Genomic DNA, 25237 nt, shown 5'->3' with positions numbered 1-25237 from the left:
GGGGGGGGGGGGGTCAGCCAGTGGGTGCCACCCAGCTCCCCTTCCCACCCACCCCACCCACCCCCACCCACCCCCACCCCACCCCCGGTAGCCACACACCACACACACCACACACACCACACACACCACACACGCCACACACGCCAGTATGTCCCGCCGCAGACGCAATGCGGCCTTTGCACCCTCGGACGTCCTCCCACTGCCGCCGTCAGACCCGGCCACAGGCCTCCCGCCAGCCTCTCTCTCGCCCTCGGCTGCCATACACGCCTCGTTTGCCTCGTGGCGCGCCCGCTTTGCCCACGCTGCATCGCCTTCGCCACGCCCCTCGCCTCTCACACAGCAGCCCTCAACCCGTGCCCCTCGCTCGTCGGCTGCCTCCGCGTCCGATGCCGCTACCTCTTGGCGCCCTGCCGGCTCCATCGGGAGGCGCCTACATGATCGGCTGCCGCAGGCCGGCCTGGAGCCAGTTCTCTTGCCTGGCCGCCACTCTCTGGGCCTCTCGCCGCGCGCAGAGGACGAGCCGCGCAAACTCCCCCCGCCGCAGCCATCTCCACCGCCGGGCACTCCAGCCGGCGCTGGCGCTGATGACGATGCTGACTCGCCGCACTTGCGCTCGCTCCCGCGCAAGCCGCCGTCATCGGCTCTGGATCAGCTCGCTGCGCTAGCGGCCAAGCCGCGCCACGAGCACCCGCCGCCGGCCTCACCCGCCCGCTCGGCTGAGCCGGTTGTCCGCCTCGCCCTCGGCTCGCCGCTTGCCGACTTTCGCCGTGCTCGCCGCGAAGCGCTCGCTGCCCAGCACGCCTCACCGTCAGCGTCACCAGCCTCGGCCCGCGCACTTGTCCTCGACGATCTCTCGCCTGCTGTTAATCCCCAGCCGCAGCCGCAGTCCGAGCCCGTGCCCGAGCCCGAGCCCGTGCCCGTGCCCGTGCCCGAGCCGGCCCCGATCCCGGTCCCAGCCCCAGCCCCGACCGAGTTGCCCGCCGCTGAGGCTACCGCCAGCGCTGCGTGTGCTTGCGCGGCTACGCTGCATGCGTTGGAGCAGCGGATGGCAGCGCTCGAGGCCTCGGCCGAGCTGCCATCGGTGCTCCGGGCCGAGGTCGACGGCCTTCACGACCATATTGAGAAGTCGCTGGCGGTGGTAGCCGACGAACTCAAAGCGATGGAGGCCCTTGTCAAGCCACTCATTGTCTCGGGCCTCCCCTCTCAGGTGGAAGACGATCGGATCGAAAGCCTTGCGGCTGCACTGCTGCGTCTCAAGGACAAGATCCACGCCCTCGAGTCGGCTGAGGAGACGACTCGCAGCGTCATGCTCGACAAGCTTGCCGACGTGGACGCCAAGACCTCCACCGCGCTCCATGCCTCGTCGACAGCCCTCGAAGCCGTCGCCTCCAAGCCGGCGCATTCGCCGGGCAAGGCCGAGCGTGCAGGCAAGTTTACCACCGCGGATGAAGCCGCACGGCTCGCTACCCGCATCGCAGCCGAGCAGCTGGAGGCTTTTAAGCTCGACCTTGCGCCGGTCATCGACCAGCTCGAGACGTTGACCCACCAGGCCGTCCACACCTCGGAGCTCTCGCTCAAGCGATCGCCGCAAGCCAAGCCACAGGCGCGGTCCAAGTCGGCGCACATGCAGCAGCTTGCTGCCTCGGTCATGGCACTCCAGGACGACGTCGTTGTTCTCAAGGCTGGCATGCGGCAAATTGCAGACCTGCAGCTGCTCCTCGCCAACGAGGCCACCGCTTCCGCGCCCAACTGCCCTGGCTCCGCACCTTCCCCGTAGTTGTCGCCTACTCGATGAGCCCATGCTTTGACAGCAGGCCGAGCAGCGCGCCAGAGCTCGAATCCGAGTCCGAGTCCGAGTCCGACGGCGCAACTACGGTTGTCGGCCGCGTTTTGGGCGGTGGTCTTGGTGGTGCCAGCGGGCTGGCTTCACGCTTGCGCTTGCGAGCCGCGCCATCGTCATCGTCATCGAAAGCTGCCAGCGATACCCCAGCCTCGGCGCTCGGCTCCGAAAACGCATCTGCAAGAAGCGAGAGCGGCCGCCGGGCCGGTGATTTGAGCGCCTGCGGTGGGCTGCTCTCCGACGCAGGAAACGATGCCACAGACTCGGTCAATCGTAGCGGAGAGCTTGGATGGAACGGTGTCGGCGCCGGCGTCGACTCACTCTCGGTCAGCGCGGCCGAGAGTTCCGAAATTCGCGCCTTCAGTGACAGCGAGTTCCTGTCCCGAGTCTCCGACATGAGCGCCGGCGACGTTGCCATGCCTCCGCTCGCAACTGCAGATGTAATTGGCGGCAAGGAAGACAGCGTTGGTGGTGGCGACGGTGACAGCGTTGGTGGCGGTGACGGTGATAACGGTGGCCGCGCGAGTATTGTCGCAGGCTCTGACCCCGTCTCGGCCTCTGCCCCGACCCCTGCCCCGACCTCTGCCACGATCTCTGGCTTATCATTCATCACGGCGTCTTGCGCCAGCTTGACCGTCTCGAGCGCCATGTCAAGCAGGTCGTGCGCCGAAAAGTAAAGTTGCCGCCGGCGTCAAAGTACATGCGATCGCCGGGCTGCGGCTCGACTTCAGCCGGAACCTTGGCCAGCAGTTCGTGCGTGTCCGGTGGCCGGTGGAGTGGGACAACCGGCGCGTCGTGTTTCTGACAGCATCGTGCGCGTCGTCAACCGCGACAGCTTTCGCCGGCGCGTGAGCCGCAACAGGTGGAGCGTGGTTTCTCGCAAGGGAGGCGCTCTCTTGTGACGGCCGCACCAGCGACGGCGTCAACGGCTGCGACGATGAGCCCATCGACAGCGAGTTTGAGGCAGCCGCCTCGGTCTTCGACGGAACTCCGGCGGCGCCCGAGAGGATGGCGTCCCGCAGCTTGCGCGAGCTCGGTGACTTTTCCGGTGAGATGATGGGCGGCTCTGTGGACCCGGGCGTGTGCTTCGACGCCCAGACTGGGAGCATGAGCAGCGCCACGACGTGCTTGCATGCATGCCGGGACTTTGCCGCCGCGGGGCACGAGCAGCCAAAGGCTTTGATGCCAGTCGGAGCGTGCGGCGGATGGTGAGCAAAGGCAAACTTGATCCACACCGAGTACGGGTCGGGCATGGTGCCGGCCATTGTGCCGAGAATGAGCGGCCCCTTACAACAGACGTTGGTAAACCGCGCCCGAAACTTGCGGGCCAGGTGCATGCCGCTCTCTACCGAGTGCCGCTTGCCGCCAGCTATCTCGACTGCAACTTGCTGCACCTGCAAGTGGTCCCAGAGGTAGCCATCCGGATGGACAGTCGAGAGCGTCCAGTCCGGATCAGGCACTATCTTGCACACTCGCTTGAACTCCCACCGCTCGCACGGCGCCATCCCGACAGCCTCGGCCGCCGCACTCGCATCGACGTCAAGCATGCCGGCCTCGCGTGCGCTAGCCTGCCCCTCGGCTGGCCATTTGGCCGGAAAGATGCCGAGGTGAAGAACGCCTGCCTCTGGCCCAGGCTCCACGCCACCCTCGGACATGACCGCGCCCTTGCGGCCAGCACCGCCGGTAGGAGCGAGAGGAAAGGCATCCAGACTGGCGCTTTTGGTCCAACTTGCTCTCTCTTCGCCATCCGACTCGGAGTCGAGCTCCAGCGAGAATGCTCTGTTGACAGCAGAGTCATCTCTGACGCCGTATGACGAAGGAGCGCAGGACACCGGGAATGTCGACTCGGGGCACGGCATCCACACCACGTTGGCGAGCCACGCTGGCCTTGTTCCGATCCGAAACTGCAGCAAGCTGCGTAGCTTAGAGATGGACGGCCCATGGAAAGAGGTTCCTCGACGCATGCCGAGCGTGTCTACAAACGACGAACCGAGCAAGGCGTGGATGCCCATGGCGAGGACCGGCTCCATCCGATCTGACGACGCCGAGACGCACATGACTAGATCGAGGTCAAGGTGGTGCCTCCCATGAAGAAGGGCAAGCGCGTGGGTGAGTGGTGGCGCATGCCGTGGCGCCGCTGTCGTCGCCTCGGGCAGAGTGTAGACCACGGCATACAGCGGGGTCTGCAGCAGGCCCGCCAGCTCGCAGCATGCGGTCCGCAGCGCAGCACGAAGCGTGCCGATCGGCAGTTGGTTGTGAACAACCGATGGTGCAAGCTCCGATGAGAGCCCGCCGTTGAACAGCAGCAGCTCGTTGACGACCAGCACAATGCGCGAGCACGGGAGCGACTCGATCCAGACCCGCAGCGCGGCAAGGGTGCGCGGCCGAATGACAACTGGCGCCACAGAGAGATGATGCGACGAAGGCGTGACATCAAAAACAACTTCTGCGTCAAAGACCAGTGCCGGCCATGGATCAGTCTTCTCGCCGGGGAGGATGAGCGGGAGACGGATGACGTCGAGCACATCGTACCGCTCGTCCGGCTGGCTTGGATAGCCGCGGATCGAGGTCCACGCCTGCGGCGGCTCAGAGAGCACATCACGGCCAGCGGTGGTCATCGGGCCATACCATCCGTCTGTAACAGCGGCAATGCGCTCCAGAAGCAGCAGTGGGCCTGAGCGGGCGGCGGCGGCCCAGAGGAGCTGGGCGCGACCGCCAGCCGGATCGAGAGCGACAAAGCGGATGCGCAGGCGAGGGATCTTGGTCCGGAGAGCCACAAAGGCAGCCCGGCGCTTGACCCTATCCCCATCGTCGTCGATCAGCACCTCCTCGCCATTCATCAGCATCTCCTTCACCCGATTGACCACCATCCGCAGCGACAAGTGCCTTCCGTCCGCACCGCCATCACCACCACCACTGCTGCGGGCAGGCCCAGACTCGCTAGCAAAGACCTCGGCCGGAGACAGCCGACGGACCCGCTCACGCCCGACTGCTGCATGGTATACACGTCCGTCGTCACCTGGCGGAGCCACCACAAACACCAGTTCGGGCTCTGCCGCCATCCGCCTGCCCCAGTCGAGTCAGGTGGGGTGGGAGGGAGAGTGTGTGATCACAGAGCTGGCAGCCAGCGGCAGGTGGAAGAGGCCGTGTGAAGGGAGGTGATGGAGGCGATGCAAAGGGTGTGTGTGGGGGATTGTGGAGTCGAGGGGGAGGATGATGTAATTGGCAACCGATGAGTGTTATACATGCGGTGATGGAGAAGATGGCAGGGGGCGGGGGGCGGGGGGCCCGGGGGGGGGGGGGGGGGGGGGAAAGCCCCGGGGGGCAATCCCCGGGGGGCAGTCACCCGCTACCACTTCCCAACGATTATCTGTCCTTGGTGTATTCGTTCGTTCGTTCGTTCCGCTCCGTGGCCAAACCACCTGCCACCACACTTTGGCGCATTGGCGCCATTTCCGCCAACTCTGGGGAACGACACGCCGGCACGCGGAGGCGGACAGGCCACACTCCACGCCACACTCCCCCCCCCCCCCCCCTTCCCACTTTCCTTACCCTGAGGGGAAGTCATGTCGGCGAGAGCTAGGGCTAGAGACAAAGCCAGAGCCGGAGCCAGAGCCGGGACCGGAGCCGGAGCACGGGTGACGAGCAGCAGGCAAGAGGACGATGGGTGGCGGCGACGGCGGCTGTGCGAGCTGCATCCGGACGAGGTCAAGGCCGTGCTGGAGATGACGCAGATGGGTGCAGAGGTGCAGGCGGTGAGTGCGGCGCTGGATGCGGCGAGGGAGACGGCTGGGGCTGAGCAGGAGGAAGGCAAGAGTCCCGAGCAGGGAGAGGCTGATCTCCTGCTCGAGTGCCTGGCCGATCACCTCGCCAAGGCCGCCCGCCGCATCACGGCCCTCACCCTCGAGAATGGCGAGCTCAAGTCGGACTCGGCCACCTATCAGCGGCTAAGAACAAAGCTGCGCGAGCGGGCGCTGCAGGTCAAGGCGCTCGGCGATCGGGTTAGTGCCGCCGAGGACGCTGCTGCCGCCGCGCAGGAAGAGGCCAAGGCGGCCAAGGCTGAGCTCGCCGCCGCCAAAGCCCACTATCGCGACAAGGACGCCAGGGTGCGGATGGAGGCTCAAGCGCGGGTCAAGCGCGCGCGGTCAGCGCTCAAAGTTGACAAGCGGGTGACGGCGATGGAGGACGAGGTTCGCCGTGCGCGCGAAGCGGTCAAGGAGGCCCAGCGCGAGGCTGCACGTGCGACCGCGGACGCCCGCAAGGCCGAACGCCGTGCCAGCGATGCCGAGCTCCGCGGTGACAAGCACAAGACTCAGCTCGAGTCGGCCATGGCGGTCTCGCACGCATTCGAGGAGCAGATTCGCCAGCTCAAGGCCAAGCTCGACGCCGCCGCCGCCTTGTACAAGAAGCGCCAAGCGCAGTGGGAGGCGCAAATTGAGGCTGCCAACCAGCGCTACGCTGAGATGCACGATCACTGGTCGTCAATTCACAAGGCCACAGCTGAGCGCATCCTTGCTGCTCAGCAGGGCGAGGCTGCTCAAAGCGAGGCCGATCTCGTCGCTCTGCTGCGTGCAATGCCTGAGCCTGCTCCGCCGACGCACGCGCTCTCGGTCTCCCCGGACCAGAGCGTGCGCGTCGCCGAGCTCGAAAGCCTTGTGGCTCAGCTCGAATCTGCGCTCGACACCTCGCACCAGCAGTATTTGGAGGCGGCGTCTGAGCTTGGGTTGACCAAGGCCGATCTCCGTGCGGCACAGCGCGAGCTCAACGCCGTTCGCGCCGCACCGCCACCGGATGTGGACTCGCTGCCGTCGTCGGATGTGGAAGCTATCGCACTGCGGGCTCGAGTCCGTGAGCTTGAGGCCACGGCTGCTCGCGTCAGTGCACTAGAAGGCGAGCTTGAGCATGCCCATAGCCTACTAGAGGCGCGCGCCGAAGCGAGTGGAACTGACGAGTCGGAGGTGTACACGGCATCCCTTTCTGCTGAGCTTGCTATGGTGCGTGCCAAGGCCAGCCGCTCGGCCGAACGCGTGGCCGAGCTGGAGGCCGAGCTGATGCGGGCTCGTACGCTGCAGGCGGCGAGCACGCCGGCTACGTCCGCGCCAGTGGCGGAGACGCCGCTGACGCCATCGACGTCGCGGACTCAAGCGCAGCTGGCACGCCTGCAGGGAGCAGCCGACGCGCCACTTACACCGGTGCAGGCGCGCGAGGTGTTCAGCGGTGCTGCCGTGGAACCATCGCCAGGAGCAAGCCCTGACCTGACTGCCAAGGTTATTGCACTGCAGGCCATCAACGACGAGAAGGACCAACTGCTCGACACGATGCAGGCAACGTTTGAGCTGCTCGCGTCCGAGGTTCGTGTTGCTCGGGAGCAGGCCAACGATTCCGAGCGCGAGAACAAGATGGCGCGGATAGCGTACGCTGCGCTTCAGGGCCTGGTCTCGACTGCTGAGGCCCTGCAGCTGCGGGGCATCAACGACCTTGGTCTGGACGCCAGCGCAGACGAGGTAGAGGCGCTGAGCGCCCGGGTGGTACAGTCTGCCGGCGACGCCCGACGCGGCGCTGTGGCCGGGCGGCGACAGGCCAAGCAGGCCAAGATGCAGGGCGCAGCGGCAAAGAGCAACGCCGAGGCTGCGCTGGAGGCCAAAGCCAATGAGCTGCGGATTGCCGAGTCGCAGCTCTCGTCGCTCTCGTACGCGATGGAAAAGGACGCTGTTGCTGCCAAGGCGTTCCGCAAAAAGGCGAACGCGGCGCTTCGCGCGGCTCGCGACGAGGCCGCTACGCTGAAGCGGGCCAACACCGCCATCGACGCCGAGCTCATGGAGGCCAAGCGCAGTCTGGCCAGCGTCAAGGCCAAGTTTGCGGCCTGGCGCAAAGAGCACTCTTCGTGTCTCCTGCACAAGGGCGGGAGCCGGGCCGGTGTCCGTAGGGTCCTTGCCATGCTCCAGACCTCGCTTGAGGGCGACCAGATCACTGAAGATGCGGTCGCCATCTCGGGCATTGTCGACTCGTACGTCCGCTGCCTTGCACACTACGATCACGACTCTGCATCCCCATCGGCCCATGGCAAATAGAGTGCAGGGTGCTTGCGCGACTTTGCGATCGTACCTCGGTTGCATGCCATCATGGCGAAGAAAAGAAAGTGGAAGAGATCCATATAGTGTATGTCGTCGAGGGAGAGGGGGGGGAGGGGGGCGATGTGCTGGGTGTCAACCCGGCTGAGTCGCCCTGCGCTGGCGCCGCCCGCGGCCCCCCCTCGCCCCCTCCTCCCCCCCCGGCCCACAGTGGGGGAGTAGGGCTAGGGTGGGACACATAGACTCGTCTTGGTGGCGGCGAGCGAGTGCGGGAAAGCCTTCTACAGCGGCAAGTCGTTGCGGTAGTGCAGCAGGTGTGGAAGTCATGGACGAGCAGAGCCGGAAGCGGCGGCGGAGCAGCGGTGGTGACGGGAGTGTTGGCGGTGAGGGGCGGACGGCCAAGCGGCGGCGGGGCAAGGGCAAGGGCAAGGGCAAGGGCAAGGGCAAGGGCAAGCGGAAGGATCATGGCGAGGAAGGCTGCAAGCCCATGGTCGACGTCGACAAGATTCTTGCTCAGTATGGCGACGCGTCCGGGAGGTCGGCACCGGTGATGGCGCCGGGTTCGGCGGGCGCGATGGGTGGCGGGATCGGGGCCGGGATGGCGGCGGGATTGGCACCCATGGACGATGGCGAGTTTGTGTGGCGCGGAGAAGCGAAGCATGGAGGGCGCAGGCAGGGCGAGGCGTCGGCGGGAAGGGTTAAGGCGAAGCGGAAGCGAAAGCGGAAGCGGAGGCGGAGGTCGAAGCGTACGTCGCAGACCCGGTCGATGTCCGGGAGTGGTAGCGGGCGGGAGGGCTCATCATCGTACTCGGGCGGCGGGCGGCGGATGCGCCACGACTCTTCGTCGTCGTCTGGCAATGATGGAGCGGGGCCGGGCGGGGCGCTTGAGGGCGAGCCGTTGTGGTCGGGATCCGGCGCATGGTCGGTCTCGTCAAGCAGCTTGGGCGCCGAGTGGTCGGACGATGATGGAAGTGGGTGGCTGGCGCAGGTTGTCTCGGTGCGGGCGGTGGAGCCATCGCGGGTTGTACGGCCGCTGCGCAGAGAACGCCGGGCGCCAAGCGATGTGGGCACTGCCGAGGCCGGCACCACCGTCTACCGCAACAAGGACGGAAGCAGGATGACTGCCAGCGAGGCCGCGGCCGCTGAGGCTGCAGCCGCGCGCAAGCGTCGTGGAGAGGTTCCTATCTGGGGCACCGGGCTGGCGCAGATGGCTAGCGCACAGGCACAGGCTGCAGAAGCGCGGCTGGTGGCAGCGACGCCGCTGGCCCAGTCGTCCAAGGACGCCTCGGTTGCCGCACTCATGCAGACCAAGTCACGATGGGACGATCCGATGGCACTGCTAGCATCTTCACAGGCAGCCGGGGGAGCGAGCGGCCAAAGTGGGCCGAGCTTTGCCGATGCGCGGCCACGGTACACCCTCGGCCGGCCGCCGGCCAACCGGTTCGACATTGCGCCAGGCTACCGATGGGACGGCGTCGATCGGTCAAACGGCTTTGAAGCCCGGCACCTTGCCTCGTCTGGTTTCAAGAGCTCATCGACTGCTTGATCCGGCCCTCCTATGAGCCCTGCCGCGGAGTGACTGAACTGGCTGCTAACTGGCGGATGAGCCAGCGATCTTGGGCGCCCAGCGCTCTACGGGCGTCTGCTTCCGAGACGGACACCCGACTCTCCACGCCGACCATGGCCGACACGCGGCTGATTACTGTGCGGGTAAAGAAAGAAGATGGCGGCCAAGTGAACGTCTCGTTCCCCAGCACCGGCACGCTCGCCGAGCTGAAGAAGGCTGTACGTGGGCGGGAGGAGGGCGTGGTGGTTGCAGTTTGGCCAGTGTGAGAGTGCGACCTTCTTCGGGAAATGGCGATCGATCAGGTCGCGATCGATCAGGTCAGAGCAGGGGAGGGGGAGAAGGGGGAGGGGGGGGGGGGGAAAGGACGGCAGCGGCAGAGGGAGAGAGTGACTGACAGACGGGGCGTGGCTTTGTATATGTGTAGGTGGAGGCTGTGACTAAGATTCCGGCCAGCGAGCTGGGGCTGTACTCTGCCCGCGAGCGCAAGCCCAAGGACGTGTACCGTGGATCTGGGCCGGTGGGCGAGCTGGGCATTGTGCATGGGAGCCTGGTGTATGCGGTGGACGGACGGGCGGCGGCGTCACAGCGGTGCAAGCACGCGCCGCAGTTTACTTGCCTCCATTGCAGCAAGGGGGAGGCGACAGGGGTGATGAAGTGCTCGCATCCGGAGGGTGTCTCGTGCCTCATCTGCATGCCGTCCGAGGCCGAGGGCGGAGTGACCGGCGCGGCCAAGTGCTCGCATGGGCCGACGACCCGTTGCATCAACTGCACCGGGAGCAAGAGTGGGAAGGACAAGAAAAAGAAGAAGAAGAAGAAGAAGAAGGCCAAGGCCGGGAGTAGCGGCTGGGTCCGCAAGTGCGCGCATCCGCCATCGATGCGATGCCCGGCGTGCCTGGACGGCGGCGGAGCGTCAGAGCCGGCGGAGCAGGAGTGCACTCATCCGTCAACAATGAGCTGCCCCAACTGCGTGTCATCGTCGTCGGCGTCCGAGGAGGTCGACGAGGACGGCGGGATCCGGTGCCCGTTCCATGGGCCAAACGGGCGGTGCGTTCACTGCATGCACGGAACTATGGGCCAGATGCCTGTCATCAAAAACGCGGCCGAAGCAAGTGTGGCCGGTGTGCAGGTCGACACTCAGGCCATCAACCGGTTCGCGCCTGCGCGGCACGACGGCGCGTTTGTGGCGCAGCGCTCGGGTCTGCTCTTTGGCGTCCTCGACGAGGACTCGGGCGTGGTGCGAATTGACTACATCTACGAGCCGAAGCAGGCGTATGATGAGTGGAGCGGGTTCAGTTACGCCGACGACGATGAGGCGACAGCTGAGTTTGAGCTTGTCCGCACCATGAGCGAGCGACTGGGGCGGAGCCTGGTTGGCTTCATCTTTACGCGGGCGGTGAACGACGCCGAGAACTTTCTGCGTGGCGCTGAGCTGCGTCTGGCGGCGACGCGCATGGCGGCGCTCGGTGCTGACGACAAGTTTGTCACTCTCACCGTCTCCATCCTCGGTGACAACCTGCAGGCGCTGGCCTTCCAGCTCACACCACTTGCGGTGCGACTCGCCAAGAAGCGGTACTTTGCGCCGCCCGACTCGACAGCCTACGGCCACGACGTCTCGGTTGTTCCCGTTGTCAAGGACGTCAAGTTCCAGCACTCGGAGACGCAGGCGCCGCCGGCAGTCTTCTTCTACGCTCGCATCCACTCGGTCACTCCGCACGCTGGCGGCCTCACCGGGGACTTTCCGGTTGAGCACCGCATCGGCGACGCCGCCACGCTCATGCACGTCAAAACCCGGTTCCTCACCCACGAGAACGAGCCGCTCACCGCTGTCTTTGCCGACTTTCACATGCTCCTCTTCCTCGCTCAGGTCCATCTCTTTGAGACCGACGACATTCTCCACATGTGCGATGCCGTCCGTTCGGGTGATGCCGAGCGGCTGGAGGGCTACCACCTCATTCTGCAGCATGCGCAGTGACCAATTGAACGCTTTGCGCTGCTGTGGTTCAGCTGCCACTTGACTCCGGCGGGTGGCTGACTAGCCACGACTGCCATCACAGACATACCAGCCTCACGCGAGGTCCATGTCCTCCACCCATGTGGAGTTGTGGGACGCCGCGCTGCCGTCCTACGATGACGCAGTGGCCGCCAAGGGCCGTCCGGTGCCGGTGGCTGTTGTGCCGCAACCAGCGGCCACACCTGCGCCGCCGGCCATGCCCCCAGCAGCCGAACCTCCCGTCGTGCGGCGACGGGGATCAGTGGCGATGGAGGCCGGCGGCCACAACGTCGTGCGTCTGCAGCCGGCTGGGAACAGAGCTGAATGGACGTGTCCGGCTATGCGAGTCAATGGCTTGGTGGTGTTCTTTGTGGCCATCGTCGCTCTGCACCTCATCGTATATTCGGCCTGCCTCGCTAGCTCGCACGCCTGGCACAATCCGAACGTCGGGCTGATTGTTGGCCTTGTGGTGACGATTGCCGGCGTGCCTGTGGTCTTGCTTACGCTACTGATCGTCAGTGCTGTGTGCACCCGCAGATTTGGCGATGTCATGGCCATCTCGGGCATGTCGGTCGCGGTGATCTCGACCACGCTCGGTGTTGCCACCATTGTCGGATGCATCTATCTGGCGGTGGTGGCTGAGATCGATTCGTCGGACTCGTACTACACTGGGCCTGTCCCGTCGCAGAGCTCGGTCCAGCTCGAGGCGCTGCGCGGCAAGACCTTTGCCGACTTTACCGGCGGCCACGAGTTCCATCTGGATGCGGTGGGCGAGCGGTTCAGCTCGTCGAAGAAGTCCAAGAGCTCAAAGCAAAAGGCAGCGCAGATCGCAGTGCCTGTGACTGCGGTGGGGAGCAGGGAAGTCTCGGTCTTTGCTTGCTCGTGCCGGACGACTGCGATCGGGTGTCGCATCTTTCCGTCGGTGGACTACGCACGTGAGTCACTGTGGTACGATCCGGGACGGAGCCAGGCGGCCGTCATTCACTCGAAGCTCTACAGCAAGTTCTGCCGCGGCGCGGTCGCCGACTCGATCACCCACTTTGCGGACGCTAACTTGCAGCTCGGCGTACCGGCCGACTCTGTGGTCATTGTCGAGTGGGCCGACCTTCCTGCGGCTCGACAGTACGCCCTCAACGTAAGCATCGGCACACTTGTCGGCCTTGGCTTGCCTGGCCTCATCGGCATCGTTCTCATGTACAAGATGCTGCGGTGCATGGACGTCTTTTGACACGTATTGATGCCGCCTATGAGCCGCAGCAGCGGACTCGGGCGCATTGATATGTAGCGTCTGATCGCCATCAGATCTCAGTTGGTAAAGTAGAAGGCAGCGACAAAGCAATTACTGTTGGCGCTGGCAGTGTGTTTCGCATGAGTGTCGCCAAGTAGCACATGCAGGTGGTGCCCCCCCCCCCCCCCCCCCCTCCTTCCCCCGTGACCAACCCACTCTACACCCCCACCCACCGTTCAGCACACGTCTTTCGCCGACCTCCGTCTTGTGAACGACAGTCTCCATGACGTACCGTACGTGCACTCGGGAGGAGGAAGGGGGGAGGGAGGGGGGGGAAGAAGGGCAGGAGTAGAGAGCGAATGTGGTGGTGGTGGTGGTGGTGGGTATGGGGACATGCGGGTGTGAAGGGGTGCAGGGAAGGGTGTGAAGCGTGTGTCCCCCCCCCCCCCCCCCCCTTCGATGGCCAAGACACGACCTTTTTCGGGTGGAAGGCCTTGGCAGGTCGCGAGGGGGGGGGAGGGGGGGAAGAGAAGAGGGAGGCGACTCACGGGGCGGGTATGGGCACACACACACACATACACACACATACATGCGCACATGCACATACACAGGATGGAGCACAGTCGGAGATGGCGGAGGAGCAGGTGGTAGGCCCGAAGCGCGGGAGATGGCGGCGGCGGCGGCTGTCAAGGGCACGCTCTATGTGTTTGGCGGCTACGGTGCTACTGCCGGTGATGGACGGGTGCTGGGCGATCTGTGGATGCTGGACCCGGGGCTGGGCACGTGGTCTGAGCTGGCCTGCCCGCCGGAGGCTGCACCGTCGCCGCGGTTCGGTGCGACTATGGTGGCAGTTGATGCGGTGTTGGTGGTCTTTGGTGGGTGCGGCCCGCGCAACGTGCTCTACGGAGATGTCCACATATTTGACACGCGGACACAGCTCTGGTCGCGGCTGGCGTCGTCGGGCGCCGGGCCGAGCCCGCGATGGGGCTGTGGCGGCGCGGCGCTGGGATCAGGCGAGCGGGTGGTCATCTTTGGCGGTCTGGGGGGCGACGGGTACTCGAACGAGGTCTTTGCCCTCGAGCCGCAGACTGGGGCGTGGGAGGTTGTAGGCACGTCGGGTGCACCGAGCCCGCGGGCGCACGCGGTGGTTGCGATGTGGTCGGGTGGGAGCGAGCGGGTGCCGTGCCTGGTGGTTCACGGCGGGTACTCGTCGAGCGAGGGAGTGCTCGGTGACACATGCGTGCTCAATCTTGCGACAGGCCATTGGCGGATGGTGGAGGTGAGCGCCGAGGCGCGATACGGACACGTTGGAGTGCTCATCGGCTCGACACTGATGGTGCACGGCGGTCTGAGCGCTGCGCGGCGGTCGCCAGTGGCGCTGCTAAGCAATGCGGTGGCGCTCAACCTCGAGGCACCGTCTGCCGGGTGGGTGCCGGCGTCGGGCGAAGACGAAGACGCGGCCGGGATTGGGCGAGCGTTTGCGGTGAGTGCTGCGGTTGACTCGACCGGGTATGTGTTTGGCGGCTACACGGCGCGGGATGTGCTCTCGGCAGAGACGCTTTCGGTGCGGCTTCCGCCGCCGCCGCTGGTCACGCTTGGACTCGCCTCGCTGACGGCAGCCGGGGCTGCGTCTGCGGCAGTGGCGGTGGCATCCTCAGGTGGTTCTGGCGGGCGCGGCAGCGCAGCGGGAGCAAAACCAGCGGTGGTCTCCTCGACAGTGGTGCTCAAGTGCAAATTCAAAGGAGCGTTCAAGCTGCTCCGCATCGAGAGGACGGATCCGTTCACCAAGCTACAGACGCAGATGGACGAGGCGTACAAGACGGCGGTGTACCTTTCATGGCAGCGGGCGGACGGGACGCTGATTGATGTGATCAACGCAGACGACTTTGCGTACATGCTTGACGAACACGCGAGCAAGAAGAAGATCGATCTCATTGTCCAGTGCGCGTCTGGGTCCGGGTCTGGGACGTCGGGCGGTGCCGTGCCGGGAACGCCGGACTCGCTGGTGCCTGGGCACGCTGGCTTTCCGCGGGTGTCGTCGCAGCCGACAATGGGCGGGTCCAGCGGCTCGCCGCGTGCGAGTGTGCCGGCGAGTGTGCCGGCGTCTGGACTCAACGCGTCAATGCCTGTGATGGGCGCGACGACGCGTGGGCAGAAGCTGGGGGTGCGGTCGACGGCGGCGATGCGGATGTCGCAGCAGGGCCGACCGACGTACGGGCCGTCAGGGACGATCCACTGGCAGAAGCGCGAGCTTCTGGGGTCGGGCGCGTTCGGCAAGGTGTACCTGGGCATGAACGAGGCGACGGCGGAGCTGATGGCGGTCAAGCAGGTGGTGCTCGACAACATCTCCGAGTCAAACCAGGAAGAGCTGCTGGAGGTGGAGGGCGAGATTGCGATTCTGCAGGAGCTCTCGCACAAGCACATTGTTCGGTACATTGCGACTGAGCGGGCGACCAACGAGGACGGGCAAGCTGTGCTCAACATTTTCCTCGAGTACGTGCCCGGCGGCTCGCTGGCCAAGCTCATCCACAAGTACCCGGTGTCGGAGCGTGTGACGCGATCATACCTCAAGCAAGTTCTGCTGGGGCTAGAGTACCTCCACGAGAACGGCATTGTCCACCGCGACATCAAGTGCGCCAACATCCTTATTGCACCGGCGCAGCAGACCATCATCAAGCTCACAGACTTTGGGGCGTCCAAGCCGCTCATCGAGTCAGGGACGATGTCGTCGGCGGCGCTGCACTCGTTCAAGGGCACGCCGTTTTTATGGCGCCCGAGGTTGTTCTGCAGCAGCCGTACAACTCCCGGTGTGACATCTGGTCTGTCGGGTGTGTGGCCATCGAGCTGCTTACCGGGCGGCCGCCGTGGTCCGAGTTCTCGCCGGTTACGGCGCTGTTTAAGATCGGCAAGTCGAACGACTCACCAAAGTACCCGGAGGGGCTCTCTGCGGCGGGCATCGACTTTCTCAACCTCTGTTTCCGGCGCGATCCAAACCAGCGGCCGTCGGCGGCGGATCTGCTGCAGCACCCGTGGATTGCATCTGTGGACGAGGTTGCGGTCCCATCACCGACGCCTGCGATGGGCGGGGGACCGTCGGCGATGGGTGCGAGTGCGACGCCGTCGCCGACCGGGATGGCGACCATGGGGATGAACCCAATGCAGTCTGTGGGCGGGATGAACCCGATGCAGTCTGTGGGCGGTGGGGGCTACCCTGGCCACCACGGTGGCGCGCCGAGTGGGTACCCGGGAGCGGGCGGGATGCACGGCGGAGTGTCTGTGGCCGGCCCGCCGCCGGCATCGTCGGCCTTACCGGGCTACCATCCAGGGTTTTCGCCGCAGACGACGCCGACGTCGAGCTACACGCCTGCAAATGGGTTTGCGGCAGGGTTTGCGGGCGCATCACCGACGGCGGGCACCGCAAACCACGCGGTTGGCCCCGGTGGAGTGGCGCTGGGGCAGCAGCCAGCGTTTTCGTCGCCGGCGGACGTGTACTCGCTCGCGCTCTCTGAGCCGGAGCACCTCTCGCCCGAGGCGTTCTGGGAACGGTATTTTGGGGTTCAGGCGCAGGCGGTGCTGATGCCAAACTTCCTCTCTGCGCTTCAGGCGTACCTTGGGCTGTCACTCACAGCCGAGCAGCAGGGCTATCTCAACGAGCTGTTCAACCCGCGCGGGCTTGGACAGCTCACGCTCGATTCGCTCAAGTATGCATTGCAGTGGTTCGGACCGCTGCATGAGAGCGTGCGGATCTGCACCGAACTGATGTCGAACCTCTGGTTCCATGGATTTATCAACAAGGATCAGACGGCGCGGGTGCTGACCAACGCGGCGCCGGGCGAGTTCCTGGTCCGTGTCTCTGAGTCGACGTCCGGCGGCTTTGTGGTGGCGTACATCGACTCGCGTGGCGCGGTTATCCAGTCCAAGCTGTACTCTGCGCCTGGCCGCGGCTACACGGGCGACCAGGGCCACACGTTCTACGACTCGCTGCCGGCGCTCATCCAGGCGTACTCGGCCAAGCTGCGGATGGGCAAGCCGCGAATGAGCTCGGACACGTCGGGCTACACGCAGCTCTCGATCTGAGAGCGGCGGCTCAGAGCTCGTTGAGCGAAGAGACAGCGTCGGTAAAGACATCGGTGAGATGGAGCGGGCGGTAGCGGGTCGAGCCGGTGACCGAGGCGTAGAGGTAGTCTGCGGCGGCGGCGACCGAGTCACCGATGGCAGCGGACCAGCAAAGAGCGGTGTCTGCGGCGTAGACAGTGGTGTCTGCAGCAGTGGCGACAAGGAGCGAGGTGCCCTCGAGGGCAGCGTCTGCAGCAGCGACGGCGATCGAGCCGAGCGCCGAGGCCTGAATGGACTCGGAGGTGCGGGCGACAGTGAGTGAGATGTCGTCGGCAAAGAGGGCGATGTCGAGCGGGTCGACCGAGAGCGCACGGACAGCTGACTGAATACGGCGGACGGTCTCGACCTGGTCGTCGGTGATGGCGGCGCGGAGCTGCCTGTCAAGGGCGGCCTTGGCCAGAGCGAGGAGTGTGGGCGAGGGGCGGAAGGTGGCCTTGAGCTCACGCTCAAAGTTGCAAAGCGCGCAGTCGGGCGAGTGCGGGAGGGTGACCGACTGAAGGTCGACGACAAGGACGCCACACTTTGGGCAGCGGACGCCGCGGTCGCGGATGAGCTGCTGCAGCGCCGTTGGGTCTGTCGGTAGGGTTGCGCTCGACGCCAGCGAGAGGGTGAGCGGTGAAATGGGCACGTCAAAGGCGGGAAGGTAGGCGCGCATGGAGCGGAGGAACTCCAGCTTGAGGTCGAGGACCGACGATCCAGGCTCAGGCTCGGTCGAGCCGAGGCCTGCCGATGCGCCGAGGCCGCCGCCGGCGTGGGCCATGAGATAGAGGCCGGTGAGAATGGCGTGGACGTCAAACGGCGAGTTCCACAGGCGTTTGTCGGCGAGGGCCGGGAGGTGCGAGGCGGCAAGGGTCTCGAGGCGGGTGACATAGGCGTCGAACGGGTCGTCGACAATAATCCACGAGTCTGAGCCGGAGAGCTCGGCGGCGGTGAGGCAGCACGAGGAGGAGACCGACGATGGGGTGGAGCTTGTGGACGACGAGGCCGGCGGAGTGCCGACAAGAACAAAGTCTTCATCGATGGCAGCATTGGCGCCCGGCAAAGCGCCAAAGACGAGGTAGTCGACGTGGGGCCAGATGTCCGGCGAGGGCGAGAGGGCGCGGACAAAGGCGTCGTAGACAGCGGCCTCAAAGGGAAAGACCGAGCCGTCAAGAAGAGCGGCGGAGAGGAGGGCCGAGAAGAGGACGATCTGCAGCGGCTGCGAGGCAGCTAACTGCGGGGCGGCGGCGACGAGAGCGCGGACGGTCTTGGAGACAAACGAGGCGACCTTGAGCTCGCGCTGCGCGACGTGGCCGATGGCTTGCGTGGAAAAGTACGACCATCCCGAGGAGGCAAGGAGTGAGACAATGGGCACGGCCGACTTGAGCATGGTCATCTCGACGAGCTTGACGCCGATGGGCTTGGCGACGAGCGAGAAGACGCGGGACGAGACATGCAACAGCGCATGTTCATCGCCCGCGGCGGCGCGCACAAACGAGCGGCGGACGTCTGCGGCTGAGAGGTTGAACGGGCCCTCGGGATCGTAGAGGCCGAGGCCCGAGGTGGCAAGGTGGTACATGCGGAGGATAAGCGCCTCGGGCAGGCTCGGGGTGGCGGTGTCCTCAAAGTCGTACCCGTAGTTGAGAGCGAGGTCCATGACCATGCCGACCTGGATCTGTGTGGTAAGGACCATTTCTGCGGCGAGTGCGGTGCCGACGGCCGAGTAGGCGGCGCCTGCTGCGAGCAAGCCGGTGCCCAAGGCGGCGGCGGATGCAGCAGTGGAGGCGGCGGCAGACGAGGCGCCGCAGAGGACCACCTTGCGGCAGGCGGCGGTGATGATGGGCTCTGCGGCGGCATCGCGCTCGGCGAGCGGAGTGGCGGCCCGGAGGACGGTGCTCCTATGCGCCCGGGCCTCCGGTGGCGGAAGGGTGGACGAGAGGAGGGTGACAACGAGGCGGGCGAACCACGAGCCGTCGCGGAACTCTGCGGGGCGGAAGGAGGGCGAGAGCGAGGAGAGTGGGGCGAGCGGGGCGGGTGGTGCAGGCTTGGCGGGCGGTGCAGGCTTGGCGGGCGGTGCAGGCTTGGCGGGCGGTTGTGCGGGAGAGTTTGTGGTTGGGGATGGCCGTAGGTGGGTGAGGGCACCGACGGCGGGGAAGGCCGCGGGAGGGGTGAGGCTCGTGGGTGCGTAGGCCGCGGCGAGGAGGAGAGCGAGGGAGGAGGAGGAGGGCATGGGGGGGCAAGCATGGGCTCGGCAATGGCAAAGAGCACAGGATCGTCAAGGGAGAGCACGGTTGGTTGGCCGTGCTCTGGGGTGGCCATGGGAAGGCAGGGCGGGTTGGGGGGGGAGGAGGAGAGGGGTGGGGGGGGGGGTGTTCCATTCCTGCACCTGTTAATGACATGGCATGGCATGTTGGGGGTAATTGATGGGTTTGTTGTTCAGTTTATCGATGGGTTTGTTGTTCAGTTAATCGATGGGTTTGTTGTTCAGTTTATCGATGGGTTTGTTGTTCAGTTTATCGATGGGTTTGTTGTTCAGTTTATCGATGGGTTTGTTGTTCAGTTAATCGATGGGTTTGTTGTTCAGTTAATCGATGGGTTTGTTGTTCAGTTAATCGATGGGTTTGTTGTTCAGTTTATCGATGGGTGGTCAATCGATAGGATACCCAATTAATCGATGGGTTTGTTGTTGGAACCATCGAGTGGCTCGTCGTTAGCCTCAAACCGACAGACACCCCCTGGAGGGCGACCACTCGACGCAGAAGAAAGAGCGACATGTCCAACTACGGATACTACGAGGACCAGGGCCAGGCAATGGCACCATCGGGAACCCCCCGTGACCTCGGCGAGATCATCGAGAAGATCCGTGCTGCATGCCTCGCCCGTGGCGCCTCGGGCATCAAGGGCCTCTCAAAGTGGGTCCGTGTCATGGACGACGACAACTCGGGCTGCATCTCTGTCCCCGAGTTTGCCAAGGGCCTGCGCGACTACGGCGTCCACGTGAGCCAGGAGGTACGCCCCTTCCTCCCCCTTTCCTTGCCATCCCCCCCCCCTGCCCCCTGCCCCCTGCCCCCCTGCCCCTACCCTACCCCCCCCGGAACCGTCCCGGAAGAGCTAACGGCGACTTCGTGAACATGGCCCTGTTGCTGCGGCCCTTCCCCTTCTCACACTGGACACTCACCACCGAACACCCACACACACCCGCACCCATGCCCATACCCACACCTATACATACCCATGTACATACCCATGTCCGTACACCCCCAACCATCGGCTTCTTCACTCCCTCTCGCCTTCTCCTCCCTCGGACAGGAGGTCGAGCGGCTGGCGCAGTACTTTGACACCAACGGCGATGGGACGATCAACTTTGATGAGATGCTGTACCATCTGCGCCCGCCCATGTCGGACTCTCGTCTTGCTCTCATTGATCAGGCCTTCCGCAAGATCGATGTCACCGGAGATGGTGTCGTCACTGTCGAGGATCTGGCCCACTCGTACGACCCCCGTCATCACCCCAAGTACATGTCTGGCGAGTGGGACGCAGAGAAGGTCTTCCTCCAGTTCCTCCGCTCCTTTGACTCGCCTGCAAACCCCGATGGCGTCGTCACCAAGCAGGAGTTCGAGTCCTACTACTGTACGTACACCATGACCCCCTCCCCCTCCCCCCCCCCCCCCCCCCTCCCAACTCACTCACCAACGCACTCACTCTCTCCCCTCTTCTATCGTGTCTGCTACAGGGGGCGTTTCGGCCAGCTTGGACAAGGACGTCATGTTTGATCTCATGATGCGCAACTCGTGGGGCCTTTAACCAGCCCACTTTGCCAACCCATAAACTCCGCTTCATTCCGCCTCACGACCGCGGCGCAAGCGCAATCATGGCAGCCACAAACTCGCGGCGACTCACGAGTCCATCGGCGCCCCCGTCAGCCGGGATGGCGTCGAAAGGCGCGCCGGCGTCGTTAAGCAGCGATCGCGCCATGTTGCGCGGAAGCGCGCCGGCGCCAGACACGTCGCAGGCGTCAAACAGCGCGCCGGCCTCAGTCGCCATCGCCTCCATCACCGCCAACACCTCGGCTCCCGCAGTAGCCTCCCGGAACGAGACTAGCTCGTCGGCGCGTGCCGCCACTACGCCATCCACAGCCGCCCGCCCGGCCTCCGGCACCGCAAACGGGAGATGTCGCAAGAGAATCCCGAGGCCTGCGCCAGAGAGGCCGTCAACCTCGCCATCGTCCAGATCTTCGCCGACCTCGGCTGCCGCCGCCACCTCCCATCGCTCCGGAGCAGCGCATGCAGCAGCTACAGCGTCCATCACCCTCGCCCGGGCCACCGGCCGCAGCGGCTCCACGACCGGAGCGAGCCCATCGGCCGCCTTCTCCTCGGCCGCGGCCATGGCTGCAAACGCCTGCGCGAGCGCATGAATCGGCCGCTCCGGCCGCTCCTCCAGCAACTGCACCAGCGCCTTCTCCGCCGTCTCGGCTACCGCCACCACCACCTCGTCCGCCCCGCGTCGCTGCTTTCCACGCCCCTCACCACCGCTCGACCTGTCACCGCCGCGCTCGCGGTGAGCTGCACCTCCCCACACCCAAGCCTCTCCATACAGTGTATTTGAGTCGTTACCTACCTCCGCGGGCCGCCTCGGGTGCGGCGCCGGCCTCCGGTCCGTCGGCGGTGCATGTGAGTGGAGTGGTCGCTGAGCGAGTCACCAAGTCACCGACTGCCGAGCGACAGGTTCGCAAGGAGCGCCTCGATGTGGGCGGCGGCGTCGACCTCATCGACGGCTACAGCCTTGAGATACAGCCGCGGAAGCGCGAGCGTCGGCGCATGGACCCCGTCGACAAGCAGCGTTTTGAACCGGAGCACGCCCGCCAGCGGCGGAGGGAGATCGTCGGGCGTGGTAGTGACAGCTGCGTCGGACCGTGCTCGCGCCACCCGCCGGACTGCCATCCAGACCTGTCGCGCTACCCGTGGCGCATTTGCAGCCCGCGCCAGCTGCCGAAGCTCGTGCTCACGCGGATCGGCAAGTGCTTCTGGCTTGGAGACGAGCTCCAGTCGGGTGCCTTGCCGTGCAAAGATCAACGCGCCGTGCCGCTTGGCCATCGCCGCCATCATCTGCCCGCGCCGCCGCGAGAGGCCGAGCACCCGCCAAACGAGATCGCCGTCAACAAAGACCGTCGCCTCGGCACTGCCGTCATCGACAAAGACCGTCGCGTCGAGGAAGAACTTGCTCGGCGCGCGGACGCACCCGGCCGCGCACCGGCCCGGGATTCCCAGCGTCTCGCCACACCCGAGACACTTCCATACCAGCCGCAGACCAGAGAGCGCAGTGATCGAGCCGCGGATCCGCACTACCCGCCGCATGATCGTCCCTACCGCGTAGTACTGCGCCAGCGGAAAGGCGGGCTCCAGCCGCGCCTCCACTGCAGCATCGCATGTTTCGCTCTCCACCCAGCCACGGACCACCACGCTCGTTGTCGCCGCCATGACCAGGTAGATGTTACCCGACCGCGAGATCTTGCACATGACCCGCGAGAGCTCGACTCGCGCGCCCGAAACAAGGCCACCAATCCATCCAAACTGTGCAGTGTCCACATACCACGACAACGTGTGCGCCGCTCGCGTATCGCGGAGCGTCACGCACCACGTCATCGCCGGCTCGCCACTCGCCTCGCGCGCCACAACAAGCGCCTCGACGCTCACTACACGCTCGTAGTTTTCTGGGTACCGGTACGCCGAAATGGGCAGCGTTACCAGCGCCAGCTCGCCGATCGAGCTCGGAACCTCAGCGGCGTCATCGTGTGCACGCAGCGCACGCACAATCGCCGCCACCTTCTCTGACGCCACCAGCGGAACGTTTCCGCCAAGCGCGGCGGCTTCGTCGTCACCAATAACGCCGACAGACTCAACAACAGCGTTGTCGCTGAGTGTGAGGACCGGAAAGACGCCAGCAGCCGCAGTCGTCACCGCACCGAGCCGCGACGCTTGGAACTTGCGCGAGAACGCACTCAAATTGGTCGCCGGCGACGCGCCGACCCGCCCGCCCAGCGCGACCAGCAGCTGGGCCAGGCTCCGCACCATCGCACGGCTCCCATCCGGCAGCGTCGCCAGAACGTTGAACATGTAGTACAGGCAACGCGGGTGGAGAATTGGACGGTGAAGGAGCGCAGATGGCTCGAGCACAAGCAGCCCTGCAGTGACTGGCGCAAGCGCACCTGGAGGCGGGAGGAGCTTGACTTCGGCGTGGCATCGACCGTCCATCACGGGCGAGACGTGGACAACGTAAATCAGCAGCGCGCCGGGCCACTCCCGCTCGACTCCATCGGTGAGCTCGCAAAGCACTTTTGCTCCCAAATACGGCTTGAGCACGCCTGACGGTACCGTCCGTGCCCGCCGTCCGTCCACAGACTCAATGAGCGTGTGGTACGGCGCCGGCGTCGCTTCCGGCACCGCCATTACCAGCTCGTTTGTGGAGAACGGGTCAGGTTTCTGCGGCGGCGTTAGCGTTGTCGCCGTGCTCGGCAGCGGCGGTGGCGGTGGCGGGAGTGCGATGGCGCGCATGAGCGGAAATAGGCGCTCATGGAGGAGGCATCGAGCGTTTTGCAACGCGCACGCCACAAACGTCACGCTGCCGTCGTCGTCCACAACTCGAAAGTCGGTCACGAGGTAGAGGTGCCCGAGCGAGGATGACCGTACCACGCTGCGAGCATCCGACGCTACAATCGGAACAAGAGCACGGTCGTCGCGGAGCGCAAGACCGCCGCGGTACGGAACTAGAAAGCCGACAAGGGCTCCCCCGGGTGCTCGTGCCTTGTCGAGCTGCGATGGGACCGCAACTTGCGGACGCGCGTCGTCGTCTGAACCGAAGCACGCCAGATGGCACCCGCCAGGATGTGCCAGAAACTCAGAGGTGACGTTGCGTTTGGCCGAAAGCGCGCCCAACGCTTTGAGCAGGTAGTGCGCGAGGCCGATGTCGATGCCCGAAGCCCGCTCTGAGCCGCGAATGTGCTTGCGCTTGAGCGAGGCATGGAACGCAGTCTCGAGCGTCGCTGCCAGCTTGTTGAACAGCAGATAGTAGTCAAGCCAAGTCATGGTCTTAAAGTGCAGCGCCATCGCTCGTGAAGCGAGACGGAACGGCGGGACAAGGCTACCGGTTAACGCGGCTGTAGGCGGCGGTGCAACAAGCTCGATCGTCGAGTACGAGCACGCGCCGAGGCCAGCGAAAAGCGACGTTTCCGGATCCAGCACAACATGCACGTTGCAGGCACGAATTCGGGAACCGACAACAAGAACCAGCCCCAGCGCCGACGTCGGGTGGTGCGAAAGCAAGAGGCGGATGGCGCCGTCGAGCATGACACTGGCCTCCTCCGGAGCGACGGCGGTAATGACTCCGCGATACGCAATGCAGGCGGTCCGCGAGAGGAGCGGCGGCGGGAGCTGGGAAGCAGCTTTCGGCGAGACTGCACGGCCGGAGAGACTGCGAAGCCGCTTGGCCGCTGATCCAGGGAGCGGCGGCGGAGCGTAGTTGGGATCCCAGGCGTGGACCGATCCGCCCGTGGACGAGACTGCAAACACCGCGCGCTCATTAGCCGTGCCTTGAAGCATTGCCTTGCTGCGAACATTGGTGATGAGTACCGAGGCACCGAGCGCAAGAAACGGGTACCACCGGACTGGGCGAGGCCCAGCAAAGATGACACAGGTGGCGACGCCGCCCGACTCGAGCTCGATGAAGAACGAGAGCGTGCCTGCGCCCCAGCGATGAATAGGCGACTTGGCGACGAGTCTGCCAAAGATGGCAAGCTTGGCACTGGCACGGCGCTTACGCTTTGCGCCTGGCCGCGGATCCGGAAGCGACGGGCGGGTGGCATCGGTGGCGAGCATGGCCTGCGCGACCGAGAGCGGCGCATGCGCCTCGATCAGGAACGGCGTGCTAGCCGGTGGCGCACCAAGTGCAACTATCTGTGTGGCGTAGAGCACAACAGCCGGACGGCCGCGAGCAGATCGAGCTAGGGTACCCCACACGACGACCGGCGCGCCTTGGGCATGAGGACCGAGCAGGGCCGGCGGAGCGACGAGAGCCACGGCTGCGCCCGCGTTGACAGAGCGGGTCGAATCGTGGCATGCAGCATCGAGGTCAATGATAACCAGCGCACCTGGGACAACCGGCGAGGCTACCAGCCGGCCGATGACGGTGGTGGCTGCCGGCGCGGGGGTTGGCGCCAAGCCTGCGCCAGCAGCGGCGGCGGCAGCCGACGGCGAGGCGAAGGGCACACATGCTGGCGGTGGAAGTGGCTCCAGAGCCTCGGTATACGCCACCTTGAGGCGCTCAGCATACGCTATGGCTGCGGGAGGAAGGGCATCGAGGAGGGCAGCCAAGGCTGGCGCCATTCACGCGAGGTGGGCCGGGTGCGTGAGAGAGGGGTGGGGTGGCTGTGGGCAAAGCGGGGAACCACGA

At 65.4% G+C, this 25237-nt stretch overlaps 9 protein-coding genes across 9 annotated transcripts in view; 5 read left to right on the top strand and 4 right to left on the bottom strand.

Moving 5' to 3' along the window:
* The window catches only part of AMSG_06181 (translation initiation factor eIF-2B subunit epsilon), a gene marked incomplete at its 5' end in the record, with an annotated part of 2695 nt that extends 2275 nt beyond the window's left edge, over positions 1 to 420 (bottom strand). The window contains one exon of the mRNA XM_013901912.1: positions 397 to 420. Coding sequence (XP_013757366.1) covers positions 397 to 420 — 24 coding nt within the window. The remainder of the gene's footprint in view (positions 1 to 396) is intronic.
* Positions 421 to 1784: 1364 nt separating this feature from the next.
* On the bottom strand, positions 1785 to 4902 carry AMSG_11949 (uncharacterized protein; the record flags this gene model as incomplete). The annotated part of the gene is made up of 3 exons (XM_013901995.1): positions 1785 to 2217; positions 2475 to 2641; positions 2674 to 4902. 3 exons carry the CDS (start codon positions 4900 to 4902, stop codon positions 1785 to 1787), a joined length of 2829 nt encoding a protein of 942 aa, XP_013757449.1.
* A 99-nt stretch (positions 4903 to 5001) lies between these two features.
* Positions 5002 to 9457, top strand: AMSG_11948 (uncharacterized protein; the record flags this gene model as incomplete). Its single annotated transcript, XM_013901994.1, has 3 exons — positions 5002 to 5019; positions 5533 to 7847; positions 8251 to 9457. The coding sequence occupies 3 exons, from the start codon at positions 5002 to 5004 to the stop codon at positions 9455 to 9457; spliced, it is 3540 nt and encodes a 1179-aa protein (XP_013757448.1).
* A 134-nt stretch (positions 9458 to 9591) lies between these two features.
* AMSG_06175 (uncharacterized protein) lies at positions 9592 to 11450 on the top strand (the record flags this gene model as incomplete). The annotated part of the gene is made up of 2 exons (XM_013901911.1): positions 9592 to 9696; positions 9903 to 11450. 2 exons carry the CDS (start codon positions 9592 to 9594, stop codon positions 11448 to 11450), a joined length of 1653 nt encoding a protein of 550 aa, XP_013757365.1.
* A 286-nt stretch (positions 11451 to 11736) lies between these two features.
* Positions 11737 to 12696, top strand: AMSG_06174 (uncharacterized protein; the record flags this gene model as incomplete). The annotated part of the gene is made up of 2 exons (XM_013901910.1): positions 11737 to 11764; positions 11789 to 12696. The coding sequence occupies 2 exons, from the start codon at positions 11737 to 11739 to the stop codon at positions 12694 to 12696; spliced, it is 936 nt and encodes a 311-aa protein (XP_013757364.1).
* Positions 12697 to 12940: 244 nt separating this feature from the next.
* AMSG_06173 (STE/STE11 protein kinase) lies at positions 12941 to 16773 on the top strand (the record flags this gene model as incomplete). The annotated part of the gene is made up of 3 exons (XM_013901909.1): positions 12941 to 12989; positions 13308 to 15390; positions 15414 to 16773. Exons 1-3 carry the CDS (start codon positions 12980 to 12982, stop codon positions 16771 to 16773), a joined length of 3453 nt encoding a protein of 1150 aa, XP_013757363.1. The 5' UTR covers positions 12941 to 12979.
* On the bottom strand, positions 16459 to 19200 carry AMSG_06172 (uncharacterized protein; the record flags this gene model as incomplete). Its single annotated transcript, XM_013901908.1, has 2 exons — positions 16459 to 18871; positions 19189 to 19200. The coding sequence occupies 2 exons, from the start codon at positions 19198 to 19200 to the stop codon at positions 16784 to 16786; spliced, it is 2100 nt and encodes a 699-aa protein (XP_013757362.1). The 3' UTR covers positions 16459 to 16783.
* Positions 19201 to 19548: 348 nt separating this feature from the next.
* Positions 19549 to 20635, top strand: AMSG_06171 (calcyphosine). Its single transcript, XM_013901907.1, has 3 exons — positions 19549 to 19800; positions 20101 to 20422; positions 20526 to 20635. Exons 1-3 carry the CDS (start codon positions 19564 to 19566, stop codon positions 20594 to 20596), a joined length of 630 nt encoding a protein of 209 aa, XP_013757361.1. The 5' UTR covers positions 19549 to 19563; the 3' UTR covers positions 20597 to 20635.
* Positions 20636 to 20638: 3 nt separating this feature from the next.
* Positions 20639 to 25170, bottom strand: AMSG_06170 (uncharacterized protein; the record flags this gene model as incomplete). Its single annotated transcript, XM_013901906.1, has 2 exons — positions 20639 to 21264; positions 21504 to 25170. The coding sequence occupies 2 exons, from the start codon at positions 25168 to 25170 to the stop codon at positions 20639 to 20641; spliced, it is 4293 nt and encodes a 1430-aa protein (XP_013757360.1).
* Positions 25171 to 25237: the final 67 nt, after the last annotated feature.

This window comes from Thecamonas trahens (assembly GCF_000142905.1).
Source record: "Thecamonas trahens ATCC 50062 unplaced genomic scaffold supercont1.26, whole genome shotgun sequence".
NCBI lineage: Eukaryota > Apusomonadida > Apusomonadidae > Thecamonas > Thecamonas trahens.
Note: the sequence above shows the minus strand (reverse complement) of the source record. Positions and strands in the feature narration are given on the sequence as shown.

What these genes read in the sequence shown, in the direction of transcription:
- AMSG_06171 (XM_013901907.1), top strand. Translation starts at nt 19,564, where the DNA reads ATGTCCAACTACGGATACTACGAGGACCAGGGCCAGGCAATGGCACCA. An exon ending in GCGTCCACGTGAGCCAGGAG is followed by an intron (nt 19,801 to 20,100) that starts GTACGCCCCTTC and finishes TCCCTCGGACAG; the next exon opens with GAGGTCGAGCGGCTGGCGCA. An exon ending in GGAGTTCGAGTCCTACTACT is followed by an intron (nt 20,423 to 20,525) that starts GTACGTACACCA and finishes TGTCTGCTACAG; the next exon opens with GGGGCGTTTCGGCCAGCTTG.